The sequence below is a fragment of the Mixophyes fleayi genome, chromosome 3, assembly GCF_038048845.1.
Source record: "Mixophyes fleayi isolate aMixFle1 chromosome 3, aMixFle1.hap1, whole genome shotgun sequence".
Lineage (NCBI taxonomy): Eukaryota > Metazoa > Chordata > Amphibia > Anura > Limnodynastidae > Mixophyes > Mixophyes fleayi.
In genome coordinates this window covers 224,776,278-224,790,801 of record NC_134404.1, presented here as the reverse complement: position 1 = coordinate 224,790,801, position 14,524 = coordinate 224,776,278, and the positions used below count along the sequence as shown (strand labels likewise).

General features: G+C 38.3%; 1 protein-coding gene across 2 annotated transcripts; it reads right to left on the bottom strand.

Annotated features, from left to right (window-relative positions):
• Positions 1 to 3,295: 3,295 nt before the first annotated feature.
• On the bottom strand, positions 3,296 to 11,289 carry LOC142144396 (serine/threonine-protein kinase Sgk1). Of its 2 annotated transcripts, none has more exons than XM_075203193.1 (11): positions 10,857 to 11,289; positions 7,920 to 7,995; positions 7,287 to 7,362; positions 6,726 to 6,914; positions 6,360 to 6,491; positions 6,025 to 6,137; positions 5,469 to 5,592; positions 5,266 to 5,361; positions 4,987 to 5,142; positions 4,794 to 4,883; positions 3,296 to 4,389 (listed from the first exon to the last, which is right to left on the bottom strand). In XM_075203193.1, the coding sequence occupies exons 1-11, from the start codon at positions 10,888 to 10,890 to the stop codon at positions 4,222 to 4,224; spliced, it is 1,254 nt and encodes a 417-aa protein (XP_075059294.1). In that variant the 5' UTR covers positions 10,891 to 11,289; the 3' UTR covers positions 3,296 to 4,221. The 2 variants fall into 2 exon arrangements, with proteins under 2 accessions (XP_075059294.1, XP_075059293.1); XM_075203192.1 differs by lacking the exon at positions 10,857 to 11,289 and adding an exon at positions 8,119 to 8,287.
• Between the last annotated feature and the right edge of the window lie 3,235 nt (positions 11,290 to 14,524).

The window sequence follows — 14,524 nt, the reverse complement described above, 5'->3', positions numbered from 1 at the left end:
TGACAGAGAAGGGATGAGGGCAAAATGTTCCCCTATCACTATTTTTGCATTCACTATCACTCCCTTATTCCTGTTAAAAGCCTGTCAGAAGTACATCAAGTAGGACTGTTTGCTAGATTTTAAAAAATGTGCGGTATAGGGTCCAGAAATGTGGATACTGACCCTATTATCCAGGTAATCTTAGATTATCCAGGCACATATGGGTAATGTCTAACACAATAAACTCTCAGGTCATTATTACTCCATGAAAGCAACTGGCATCAGTGCCAGTTCAGATAGGTAGTTGGGGGTTAAAATTTCCTAATCATGCCTTAGTTAGGAAATCTGTTTTCAACAAACAGGTCCTGATCCAAACACTGTCACCTGCATCAGAACTATTTTGATTTCACATTATGGAGATGGTATCTGGATAATTGAACATTGACCTAAATGTTTTAACCTAAATACTGCAGACTGAATATATTATTCCATATTCATTACAGATAGAAGTTATAATTAACATAATTTTACCATTTTGTGTCTACATTTAAACTTTTAGTTATATATATATTTTATTTTAATTATTTTATTTTAAAAAGGTGCTATTCCTCATTTGTATGCTATATAGTAGCTCCTAATAGCCAGCAGATGTCACTGTTGCGTACTTGTAGATCCTAGCAATTGGTACAGGTTATACAAGTATTTGAACTTTAGCAAAGACAAGTATTTCAAAGATTGTGTACAGTATATTTGAATAAAAAAAATTATCTGCATAAGGGTAACTTTGTTTTTAATCAGCAAGCAAAGCCCATAAATGTGTTTTTAAGAAAATTGCAAACTTACCCCTTAGATAAACAAATCTACTGCATTTTCCAGGCCATCATAATGTGTATACAGATACTAAATCAAAATGTTCTACTTTAGAAAGATATTCTGCAGAGTAATTATTGTTTTGGGTATTACATTTATACCCTGTTCTTGGTTAGCATGTATATGTGCATCACGCTTTTACAATGACAAAGGCTACATATAGTCCTCATATACACTGACAGCTGCTCGCACTGGATATCTGATAAACAGTGAGAAAGTGAAGTGTTATATTTGCCAGATACAATACTGAAAAGGATTTATTACTGTTACTAAAGTTTAATTAGTCATGAATAAAGAGTGAGTAACAGAGTCTCAAAATGAGACCCACCCCCTATATTTCTGATGTGTGGCATTACATGGGAGTGCATCTTGGAAGACAAAGTGCTTTTTTCACATCTGACATCTTCCTTCCAAAAATTCTGATGGCAGAATAAGCTGAGGAGTTTAGGAGAGTGAGAGACTGCTTGGGCTATATCTATAGCAAAGTCAGACTTATGCAATAAATACCTAGAAAATGTATTCTACCTTTGTCACAGGACAAAGTACCACACGCACCAGTAACCCAGCACATAGCTACTTAGGGGCTCAGAAGTGGAAGTAAATTAATATTTTTAACTGTCTGGCAAGAGATACATATGCATTGTAAATGTCACAGTTTTCCAGCAACAGGAATGTGGCATTCAGATGAGCAACTGAAGCAATCAATAGGAAACGCTCATTACCTGTTACACAAGAGTGCTCATGCCGTAAAAAATTCAGCAAACAGCAACAAAATGCCATAAGTAAAAAAAATGTGAGCGTGACCCAAACCTACAAATGTGGCTTCATTGTATTCTTGTTCTCCCAAGAACAGTCCTAAAAGTAGATTTATCAAGCCTTCTAGAAAGTAAAATTGTGGTGTTGCCCAGAGCAACCAACCAGACTCTAGCACCTCCTATCCTTTATCTAGTGTACCTCCACTTTCCTTTTTAGAAGGTTTGATAAATCAACCCCCTTGTTTCTGCCACTACAACCAAAACTCACAATTCCTCTTTGTCTAGATGCAGACTTCTGATGCATTCCCATTATCAGGATTAGTGACAACAGACACCTGTAACAGTTGTATTGTATTTTGCATCCAAAGGAAGCATGGGGCGGCTGTTATAGACTCAGGAAACATCATGTCAGATGGGTGGAACAGTCGTTCTGTTCCAATATGATGGGAGCCTCACCTATGAAGGAAACAGCTCTATATTTAAAGATAAATATAGACCTAGGTTAACCTTGCAATGCATTGTAGGACGTTCTGGCAACAGGCAACACGTAACCCATGTACTCTGACCAAAATAGAACACTGCATGCTGGGGCCCAAATATCTCATTTGGATTCAAGTACAGGTGAAATAATAATCAAGTTGGTACACTATATGGAGCAATTATCTTGTTCTCATGCAGTGGAATCAGTGGTCGAAGTTTAAATTTAGAAGCGATGGTATGAAAAATGTAATGGGAAAGTAAGTGAGTGGCATTTAATATTTTATCATTGAAGGTAGTAGAAAAGGAGGTATTGCATACAATACCCTACTTCGACCACTGAGTCGAATGCAGGCCATTTACATTCTAACCACAAACACTGTATTCGTTATGTTGAAATGACCAATGTATGCTTACACCAATCTGACTATATGTATTACATATGTATCTATTGTGGCATTTGTCATTAAACAGTAAAGTTGCATTTGGAGAAATTTGACACTTAGCACACTGTACGATAACGTTTCTAATGCCAGGTTTTATTTTGTTGAAAAACAAATATAAAGTTAGCATGGTAAGATAAATATTTGTAAATCAGTCATTTTAATGTGAGAATGTAATCAGGGTGGCTGTTTTAGCACCAAAATGAACTGCAATTTAGAAAATTATAGTAATACAACATACACAAGTAAAATTCACAGTCATGGTGTCAGTACGTGATGATGCATGGTGCAAAATACTCATTGCAAGTGGTGTTGTTGTATCAGGCGTATAAATACATTACTTGGTTACGCCATAAAGACACAGGCATGCTTAAATCATAAAATGATTGGCAGGTCAAAGTCAAGTTAATGACTAAATCACATGACCTCATCCGATAGCATGACTGGATTAACGATCATAAAGCCACTTTGCATGTGATAGCACAATACCAAATACTGAAGATACCAGATTGTAACAAGTGCAGGAGACTGGGCGACATGTCATAAAACAGCCGCACAGTAAAAACAGTCATGTAACCCATAGCAACCAGATTGTACTTGGAAGATAATTGTTAGAGTCTACCAGGTCACTGAGAGTGGTAGCACATTTTCTTATGTATAAGTTCATGAATTTGTGCACAAAAGTGGAGGCCCAATCATTTTATTGCTACATCGTACATTTTATCTTGAACTTGAGTGTCCATTTTTCATACCGACAGAGAAAAGCAGAGATGTTTTTAAAGTTTTATTGCAAACCCTTGGGTTTGGTCACAAAAAAAGATACATTTCTCTTATTAATTACAGTACATTGGCATTATGTTTGTCTCTTAGAAGTACAGTTTAAATATACAGCTCTTGATTATATACAATATACACAAAGATGGTCAGGAATGTCAAAAAATAACATAAATAATGTATATTAAAACCACATAGTACAGCTCTGAACAACTAAATGTGGGGCATTTTGGTCCATAAAACCATTTCTAAAAATAGAAATCTCTGTATAGCAGCAATGCTTAACTTCAAGCATTTAAAAACAAAGATCTTTGCAAGCCAATGGCAATACACTTAGTTAGTACTATCTAAACAAAAACAAGATTTACATTAATTTTAGCTTCCACATATGGAAGAAAAAAAAGTACAATGCCCCAAAATTAGTGTCACATTAATGTGTGAAAAATCACAGTCATACTGTGATAAGCATCACACTCATACCATTGTTCACTTGTGAAACCAGAGTCACCACCCAAGAACCCCCAACTCATGTGGACAATTCTCAAGCTACACGGGATCTCTGAATTGAGAAAGGCACGTCGAAAAAACAAAATAAAACATACTAAAACAAACTCTGATGCTTCTTCTGTCTGCAACCTTCATGTATTCCTTTGTCTGTTTACAAAGTCTAGGCTCTGCATTCACACTTGCAGATCTGGTTATTTAGCCATTAGCTGCTAGTTGCTCAGGGCCTGCCCATATTAAAGTCACTTTTCCCTCGATGACTAAGCTCCACTGTGCGTTCTTCCAGAAAAACTGGTGGTATTGAAATTAAGGCTGTGATGCTGTCATGAAGGATGTGCAATTCTTTTTTTTTGTTTTTCTTAGAAAAAAAAAAAACCAAAGTGACTTGACTGATAATGACCACAACACAAGAGTATTACTCAAAGGAAAGACTCCATAGGTGGGGCATAGGAGAAGCCCATAAAAGCATCTGCTGCCTCCTTAATGCTGGCTGTTATGAGGATGCTGTCAGGTGACTGGCCTATAGAATTTGGAACTGGTTCTTCTGTGAATTCGGGATCAAAGTGTTGCAAATCACTTGGGCCACTCTGAAAATGAGGTTGAGGAGAAGAGATTAGAATCACACACTCGCAAATGAAGGTCATACTACACTAATACGGGCTACCAGAGTCGTTAATTTTTTTACATATATGCCAAGTAGAAGCAATTAATACAACCAGTCATGTCAGTTTCTGATTATGAGTACTATTGGTTCCTACACATTAAACACCAAAAAAAGGAACAAGCAAAACTGCAAATACTTGTTCCTGCTATACTACCAAGTATTTCCAGTAGATCTCTTATTATCACTGTCTTTTATTAGTACATTATACAGTACAAAAATGCTAAAACACTGTCATGTACATTCTAAACCAATAAGAAAAACAGCTCTTAAACGTTACTCTACATTAAAATAGTCCTCAATGCACTGATAAAATGCCTAACTACTTACCACATTTGGGTTAAAAGGAGGGGTAATCTTCTTATTGATGAGATCATCCCAGTTAATTGGAGTGAAAAAGATGTGGTTCTTAATCTCCATCTGTCAGCAAAGGAGGAATTGGATTAGACCAATCAAAAGTAATTAGACACGTGTTTTAAGTGCCAGTGCAGGATGGGAAGATATATTTAGAATCTCTACTTACAAAGTCGTTTTTGGCACCAATTCTCTTAGTCCGATCTTTCTGCAATAGACCCTCCAGAAGGTGCCTGGCTGAATTGGTTATGTTTGGTTTCAGCTGCAGTGGTTTATTCAAGATGTTGTCATACATTTCAGCTGTGTTTCTGCTGTAAAATGGTGGCTGTGAGAAATAAAACAAATGCAGATTAGGCTAGTGGACAACCCACACCAAAACCTATTACATTAGCTCTGCTCAGTCAATTCAACACAGTATTTGTATTATTTGGCTAGAGGTATTACTTACCAGGCCATACAGCATCTCGTACAGAACTGCTCCCAGACACCACCAGTCTACTGTCCTGTCATAAGGCTGTTTGTGAAGGACCTCTGGTGCCAGGTACTGTAAACAGAACATAAGCTATTAGATAATGTGGAAACAGTAGTCACACAGGGGTGCACGACTTTAGAGAATACATACAGTAAGAAACACCCACTTAGAATACATACCTCAGGAGTGCCACAGAAAGTAGAGGTTGTGCCGTTGGGCTCTATGTTCTCTTTACAAAGTCCAAAATCCGTTAGAACAATGTGACCTTGTGAGTCCAGTAATATGTTTTCAGGTTTCAAGTCTCTGCAAAGAAAATATTGATATTTAAGATATTGTACAATATTTGCTATACTGGACCACTACACCAGCAACACTTAATCATGATGTGTCAATGGGTCATAACTAGTCCATTTCTTTTCAACATGTATCAATTCACCCAACTGCCTGCATCTGATTTTCCAACTTATTAGTGTTACAGTGACCTGGACTGAATTATGTACCGTTTGTTTTTTTCTTTATAAACAAAGACCAATAAATTTACCTCAGTGTATTGCAAAAGCAAAATAACTAAGCAGGTATGGGCACTGTGTGAAAAGGGTCATGTTGGATGGTATGTAACTAGCAGGGGGGGTTATCAAGAAATTTGGACTGTTTGCTTTAGTCCATTAATCCAAATATCAATAAAATAGAACTTAACAAAAACAAGGGCATTACTTTTAAAAGCATTTAACTTACCTATAAACAATGTTCAGAGAATGCAAGTATCCCAGTGCACTGGCTATTTCAGCCGCATAGAAACGAGCCCGTGGTTCCAGGAAGCAACGTTCTCTCTGGAGATGGTAGAATAACTGTAGGGAAAAATAGAAAGTAAGTCAAACAGCTGTACAAAATACAGTTCCTTATTAAAGGCATGCACAGCAAATAAAACAATGGCTGGAAATCACTAGTTGATCAACAACATTGTAAACCTTGGCAGGCTATAAGGAAAGGCTAAATATAGTAACTTTCCAGTGCTAAAAAAAATTCTCATGACAAAAGAGATGACAATACTATTGGCAGCTTCTGCTTACCTCTCCACCATTGATGTAGTCCAGAATAAAGTATAATCTGCTGGCTGTCTGGAAAGAGAAGTGGAGCCCAACCAGGAAAGGGTGTTTCACATTTTTTAATAGCACGTTACGCTCTGACATGATGTGTTTCTCCTGAAAGTAAGAAGAAAATATTTTGGTTAGTATTATAATGTTCATAATCTGAGATGCTGAACATATTACATGGGAAAAGTATCTCAGACCTAAAATTCCAAGATATGGACAGTGATTTTCTTTCTCAAGCAAGATTGGTTAAGATAACTTTCCCAAAGCAGGAGGACAGTTCCCAATTTCAGCAAGACCAGTTTTAGTCATTGTGAGCAGCAAATAAACACTATGAATAATCACCTCTTTTTTCTTGAGGATTGCTTTCTTCTGTAAGACTTTAACCGCATAGAATTTCTCATCGGCTTTGTGTCTTGCCAAAAGTACTTTTCCAAAGCTGCCTTTTCCAATGATTTTCAAGAATTGGAAGTCTGATGGCTTGGCATGGGGATTTGATGAAGGTCCAAGGTTGATTTGTTGGGATGGGCTAGGCTGGAGAGAAGAAAACAATTCAGTTACTGGAAGTTGAAATAGGCTGACAGCAAAACACAATTCAAGTTACTAGGTAATCAAGTACAGAGCTGGATGAAGACTATGGGGAGCCCAAAACAATTAAAACAGGGCCATCTATGATAATATCAGTAGTATAATGTGACTCTGCTGTAGAAGATAGATACCAAGAAGCCATCTGAGAGCACAGTGCTCAGGCCACCAAGTTAATCTAGCTCTACCAAAGATTCCATATATTACATTACGTTAATAAGGCATCCTATGATGATGTACATACATATGCCTGTTGTGCACTTAGTTGTAGATGATGACTGGACATATAGCAATGTTAAAGATAGAATTATGGTTACTTACTGGTGGTGAGGAATTCCCATTCAATAATTCTGGCTCTTGAGATTGTGAAATATTCAAGATGGACTGCACTTCAGTACTGAAATAAGATAAAACAAAAATCAGCAACACATAATACAGACAGACCATGAAAGTCACCATTAGAGGGCAGCTATGCACTACTCAAACTCAAGATATAATTTCATCATACGCTAGATGTGTCTGCCCTGCAACTTTTAGTTTGCACAATTCTCTAATTATGCAATTACACTTTTCTTCCTGGACACTTTATTAAAAAAAAATTAATTCCTCCAATTAGCAAAAAAAACCTGCCTGCCAGTAGTACAGGACCAGGGGCTGGCTGGGCAGGAGGGCATTTGTCCACTGGACAGGTCACATATTGGGCTACCTTGGTCTGGGTCACTGAACTATCTGCATTTTTTTTTTCTTTAAAATGTTCCTAACAAGCTGCTGAACGAGTCTCATCCCTAGGATACAATGTCCAGCCAGCCCTGTACAACATCAAGTTGGAATATCAAGAAATGTGTAACGGCAACTCTGTAGACTATAGAGACACTGCTGCAGCCTGCATGGAATTTGATGGAGAATGAGACTAATAATTTGATATCTAGAGATTACTATAAAATATCCACTTACGGCTTGCAGGCATAGGTGTTGGTGGATATTTTCTGAATGAAGTCATTCAATCCCATTCTTCTCTGTTTCATGAAAGCTGTAAAACACAAAATAGAAGCGTTCAGTATAGTATCGGCAGGATCTGTCCCCAGCACACATCATCCAACAAGCCATCCGAGAAGCCATCCCATATATAGTAGTACAGGTCCTCGCCACTCACCGATGAGTATTGCTACCATGCCCCTCATTTTGGAGTAAGTTAATGTGGTCTGTGTGTTCTCTGTTTTTACTGTCATAGCTGCTTCTGTGATAAATCCTTAGTGGCTTGTACAATAATCCACGGCTAGAACTAGCACCCGAAAGCGACACACAGCTTCTGCTGAAGTCAGAACGGAGCTGGGGTTTATATACAGCAGGAGCCCAGTGGGCGTGGCTAAGGCACACAATGAAAGAAACCTGGCACAGGCTCCAAGCGCCCTGATCTAGCCGGGGTCAGTCAGCTGGCGCCTGTTCTTGCCTCGCCCCTCGTTCGTTTAGTGACGTAGCAAGGGCAGGGGACTCTGCAGCCTCAGACACGGAGAACTTTCTGTACAGTACAGGACTGGCCATGTAGTGAGTAGAGCGAGGGTGCCCTTCACAGCTCACTACGCTCTAGTAGTTATTAGCCCATTATACCAAAGCTCATAGTAGCTGTGCAGAATTAATTGATAATACATAGGTAATAAAAGCATCAGGTGCCAATGCACATATATAAATAAACGTAGGACATGGTGCATCGGCTTTAAAGCAACTAAAAAACTATCAGCAAGAAATGACTATGGTTATACACATATAGAAACACACAATACAACGCTGACCCTATGTCCTGGGTCAGTAACATAAGTCATGTAGTATAAGCACTAGGGGTTTGATTCATTAAGGATCTTAACTTAAGAAACTTCTTATTTCAGTCTCCTGGACAAAACCATGTTACAATGCAAGGGGTGCAAATTAATATTCTGTTTTGCACATAAGTTAAATACTGACTCTTTTTTCATGTAGCACACAAATATCAACTTTAAATGTCAGTGTACAAATAAGCTATCAAGTATTTGTGTGCTACATGAAAAAACAGTAAGTATTTAACTTATGTGCAAAACAGAATACTAATTTGCACCCCTTGCATTGTAACATGGTTTTGTCCAGGAGACTGAAAATAGAAGTTTCTCAAGTTAAGATCCTTAATGAATCAGGTCCTAGTATCTCTTCCTGGCTTCTACATCATGTGAATACACTGAAGGCATGAACAGAACAGATCACCTCTTATTGCTGTGTACAATCTGTTACAGCTACAAATAACAAACGTTTATTTATGTTCAGTGTCTGCTACAAATATATGTGTAAGGAGGAGGCAGATCACGTTGTATGAAGGATACACTGCACTTCAGTCCCACATAGATTACATGAAATACACAATGTATTCTTCATTCGAATAAACCTGAAGATATCATTGTAACACAGAACACGTTTCCTTACAGCCGAGTGGCTGATACACAGTTATCTCTAGTACTATGAGCCCCTGGGTGCTTCCTACTCAGAGAGCAGGTGTTTCTCCAACGCAGTGGTGGGAGGTAATGGCAGCGTCCCACTCATCTCCCCCTCACACCAAATGTCTCCTCCAGAGACGTCACACGGGAGTGAGCAGAGGGAGTCCCTGCGGGAGGTGTGTACACAGGTGTGAGCAGGGGGCTGACATTCCTCTACCTGCACACTATGCCCGAGGTTACACAATGCTCATCCGCCCATTGCAAACGGACATGGTGACTGGCAATCAATAATAGTTCATTGCGGTTAAGGTGTAGCTTTATTATTGTTTGGATGCGCCAAGTGAGCTGCAGAAAATATATAATCTGATGTTCCTACGATTATATAGCATTGATCAAATTAAAACCACCGCATCAGAGACGATATCATGTCTGCAAAAAAATGTACAATTGTGTCTGCAGGAATCTGACGTTGAATTAAAATTATTATAAGCACCCAGCTTTCTTGTAAAGGTTGCCAATTTAAAATTGTGTACGAGACAACCACTAGGGGGCGCTAAACGTTACCGATTTAAATATAAACAAACTAATGTGTGTCCGACTTTTGCCTTTTGACATTTAAAGTATGATTTGCATTCTAAAACTCCTGCAGCTTCGTTATTGTAATTAAACAGACTTCCATAGCGATTAGATATTCAAGGTATTTCATTCTAAAACATAATAGGTTCGGTTTTATAACTACTTTTTATGATTGAATAAAATCAGAACGCTTTATTCTGGGCATATACTACTTTTCTACAACCTCTTTCATATACGAATTATGTCACTCTGTTTTATTAAATAAGCAATAGTTCATCCATATATAAGATGTCCTATATACCTGCATAACAATTCTATGCACTTGTAAATTATGCAAAACTAAATATAAAACAACACTTAACTACAACGAAACCAAACCCTTAATACCTAAAAGTAAACAGTGTCCTGGTTCTAATCTCTTCAGGTATCAATCACCTTTGAATCACCACCCATCAGATGCCATCTCCTCCTCAAGTCATTAAATTAACACAGAATTTCTAAACAATATTAATCCAATAAAGAGATTAAAGCCATCAGACAGGTTATTTAACCTCTAGCAAGCTCTGCCCCAAGACAATTGAACTTGCATTTGTTTACTATTGACTGGGAACAATAGTGTCGCCCCCGACTGAGTAATGCCACCAGCACACCGTTATATGTCCCAGTTACTGCTTCCAGTAACTATAACCCAGGCTGAGAGGGTCAAAGACAGAGACAGGGGAGGGGGCGTGGGGCAGACGGCTTCCAGCTGTGTATATCAGAGGTCCTATAACATATTGTCTTTCAGAGAGTACAGAGAGTAATAGCAGATGATCATTAAACAGATCCTAAAGTTACATGCTAATGAAAAACCTACCTTTCAGAGGAGACTTTTCTGTCTTAGTTCTCATGTTGGAATGCAGCTATGAAGTGACTGTCATATAATCCACAAGATCTCTTACTCCTCCCTCGAAAGGACTGAATAGGATCCAGAGTGGGGAAAGGGAGCCTCTCTTGTACAGCTGGCTACTTTATTAACTCGCAGCAGCAGTGCTGATTAGCATAGGGCAGATAAGTGTACAGAGAAAGATTGGTTGCCTAGGTCTGCCCACTGCAGCATCAGAGTCCAAATGACAGCAATCAGAGGTCACAGAGTAACAAGGTGATGGAATCAAAACTTCATCCGCGGTTATTACACACCCACTAAGCTTCTTTGCTCCTGTTTCCACCTGGGCACCTTCTATGTAATGGCTTTAAAACCCAACTGAGACTTACATCCCAAAATGTAGCGGAAAAGGGAAGAGCTCAGGGGTCGCCTGTCTTCTCCTCCAGAGACAACTCTGCAGCTATGTGGCGCCTGGATCGGATGGTCACAGTGACTTGTGTCATCTGCACGAAACTCAAGTTGTTGAGACTGGGTTTTCATCCCGACCGGATACCTAGAGGGTGGAGCAGGCGCCCCCTGTTCAGTCCTACCACCTACTAAGCATTTCCTAACAGGAAAAATACATTTCTCTGCTTTTTTCCGTTTTCCTTCCTGTCCGTGTAATCCTATGCAGTGACCCCATATATTGCAATTTTGGCATTCTAAGTGAACAAAGCTGAATGAAGTTGAAATTGTTTTGGGATTCTGTATTACACTACACCAACACACATTTGTACACGCATGTGTCTGATCTGCCCAATTGCCTAAATAACTTCTACAAGTACACAGAGCTGACATTCTAATATATTAAATATTCAAGCCCAATACACACTGGTCACTTCACAGGTACTACATACAGTATGTTTCATTGTGTCAAAATCCAGGTGGTTACAGAGCTCTGAGTCTTAGATTGCCCCTTATTAAGTGAATTATGTATCAACATGGTGCCACTGTAATTATTCTTTCAGACCAACAATAGTAATAGTTCTATGTAAACAAAAACCTCATGACAATATTTGTAGGGAACAGTAACACCTTTTGACTGTTGTTTACATTTAAATATGGAAGAATACATTTTTAATGAAGCTGCAGAAGAATATTAAACGACAAGAAAACATAGCATGTAGTTTGCTTGGCAATAAGATGTAGAGATTTGGGGTAAATGTATCAAGCTGAGAGTTTCCTGGCAGGTTTGAAAAGTGGAGATGTTGCCTATAGCAACCAATCAGATTCTAGCTGTCATTTTGTAGAATGTACTAAATAAATGATAGCTAGAATAGCTAGAATCTGATTGGTTTTTCAAATCCGCCGGAAAACTCTCAGCTTGATACATTTATCCCTTCCCACAAGCACCTATATGACAGCCTACTGTGCATGTTTTAGGACCCGTCGGATAATTACTTATTCATTCCAACAGATTTATGCTCTTGCACACAATTAAGGAAATCCCTCAAACATAACAAATTGCAGACTTGCAGAATCATTTTTTTACATACAAAATGTACAGTTCATTATTTAAACAGCTCATCTGTTATACAGTCTGAAATTTTGGATGGCCCACATCTCTCCCACCTTTGTACGACTTGTACACTGTAATACTATATAGTAGGCTGATCCTCTATTTTCCTGCAAAGTAAAATGTTGCTATTTTTCTCTCTATAGCTTGTCAAATTTCTGTGTATTCATGGGACATATTTTTACTGCCATTTGATAGTCTTGTTTACTTTTAGCATCATAACTGGGACAGTTTTTACCGTAGGTGGCGTTACTGATCCTTTTTTTTTTCATTCTATAAAATGTGTTCAAAGTTCTAGTAATTTATTTACATTGCGTGCCTCTACTTCTGCTCACTAATTCCTGCAGGAAGATTATCCTCCACAAATCACCATGTACTCACTGAACTCTAACACATAACTCCGCTGATCCTTGGTCTACATACCATTAAGCAGAGAGAGAGGAACTTTTGTATTTTTAATCTTATTTGAACTGGTTAATGCTGATGCAGCTTATGATTAATGTGTGTGTATACATTTATGTAACATCAATAATGTACACATTCACCTTACTAAAAGCAAAATGCAGATAAGTTTAATCGAATGCTATAATAGTCAAGGAATGAAAAAAAAAAAAGAAACTGTATCTTAAAGTGATAATATCATCAACATTGTATATAATTGAAACTTTTGTGTCTAAACAAAATATTTATTAGCTTTCAAAGGGCTTGTTTAAATAAGTTTCAAAAAGTCTTACATTTATCTAGTCTGTTGTTGTTTACATTTCATTGTCTTGAACACAATGAGTAGCTAACAATATCAGTTAGTGAATGATAATAATATTATAGCATAGGAAGCTTGCAGGCCACATGAGTGAATGGACCAAGATATGTCACAGCTGCTATACAAGTGTCTTGTAGAAATATTTGTTTGCACAATAATTGCCCATGAACAAAACATCTACAACAGGAAAATGCCATGTTTGTCCACCTCTGATGTTAGGTAGCTCACCCTGTAGTTAGCCCTTTGGATGCAGTTGACCCCTGGGACTCAAACTGTTACCTGTAATAAAATACTCTCTTCTATAAGAGTACCCCTGGTTCTGTTTAGGGTATTTCCTAAATTATGCACAGGAGCATAAACCTTTTTGACTGGGTCAACAACTATCCCACCTATTGCTACAAAGGAATGTCTTTGCCACTCTAAACACTTTGTAAATTACGGGATGCAAGTTACACTTAGTATAAATTGTGTCTGACTCTAAATGAGGCCCTATGTAGGGTAGGAGCAGCCACTGACACGCCTCTTAGGGGGCAGATCTGTTGCGGTTGCTTCCCCCCTGGAGTAAGATGTGTGCTTATAATGACGATCATCAGCATGGACATAGTCAAACCTGTTTAAAAAAATATTAATTATAAAAAAAATCTTAGGCTGAAATTCTTAGGGGAGCCACTTTGTCTTTGCGGGCCCGATCCCCCAATGAGATTCAGTCCCCTGCTGACTGGCCAAGGGCTGGTTGGAACTATGGCAGTGGGACCCCACGCTGCAGGTTTCCTTACCATAGTACCACCAGTTAGGCTGCCATAGCCTAGTACTGCTACTGGTAATTTTCGGGAGAACCCCATGCTTTTCATTCCCCCGATTTTGCCAATACCAGCATATGCTGGCAGCACTAGTGCTGGTTTAACTCTTTATTTCAGGGGGAGGGGGGCTTAGATTTTGTAAATTATTTATTTACCAGGCTTACATTCTGCAGTGTAACATACAATTAAAGTGTATTATACGCTTTTAGTTTGCGGCTTTGCATAGTAAGTAGATTACGTATTTTAAATGTAATAAGTTATAAATGCGTACATTTTGGGTAAATTCTGTCCAACTCTACATAAGGCGCCCAATAAGCATTCTCTCTATGTTTATCATAAGGTCATAACTTGCAAAATATTTGTTTACTGTGTATCTGCTCCTATACACAGGAGATTTTGTGGTGGCTATAGCACAGTTTGTTATTTGAAATGAGTAACTGTTTATGAATGTAGTTTTTTTGTAACTGTTTCTTGAGGTTTGAACATTGCACCTGCACATGGTGAGTGCTAGTTGGAATCTCCTTCAAATAATAAATTAGCTGAA

What these genes read in the sequence shown, in the direction of transcription:
- LOC142144396 (XM_075203192.1), bottom strand. Translation starts at nt 8,194, where the DNA reads ATGACAGTAAAAACAGAGAACACACAGACCACATTAACTTACTCCAAA. An exon ending in CAATCCTCAAGAAAAAAGAG is followed by an intron (nt 6,492 to 6,725) that starts GTGATTATTCAT and finishes TCTTACTTTCAG; the next exon opens with GAGAAACACATCATGTCAGA. An exon ending in CTCCTTTTAACCCAAATGTG is followed by an intron (nt 4,390 to 4,793) that starts GTAAGTAGTTAG and finishes CCTCATTTTCAG; the next exon opens with AGTGGCCCAAGTGATTTGCA.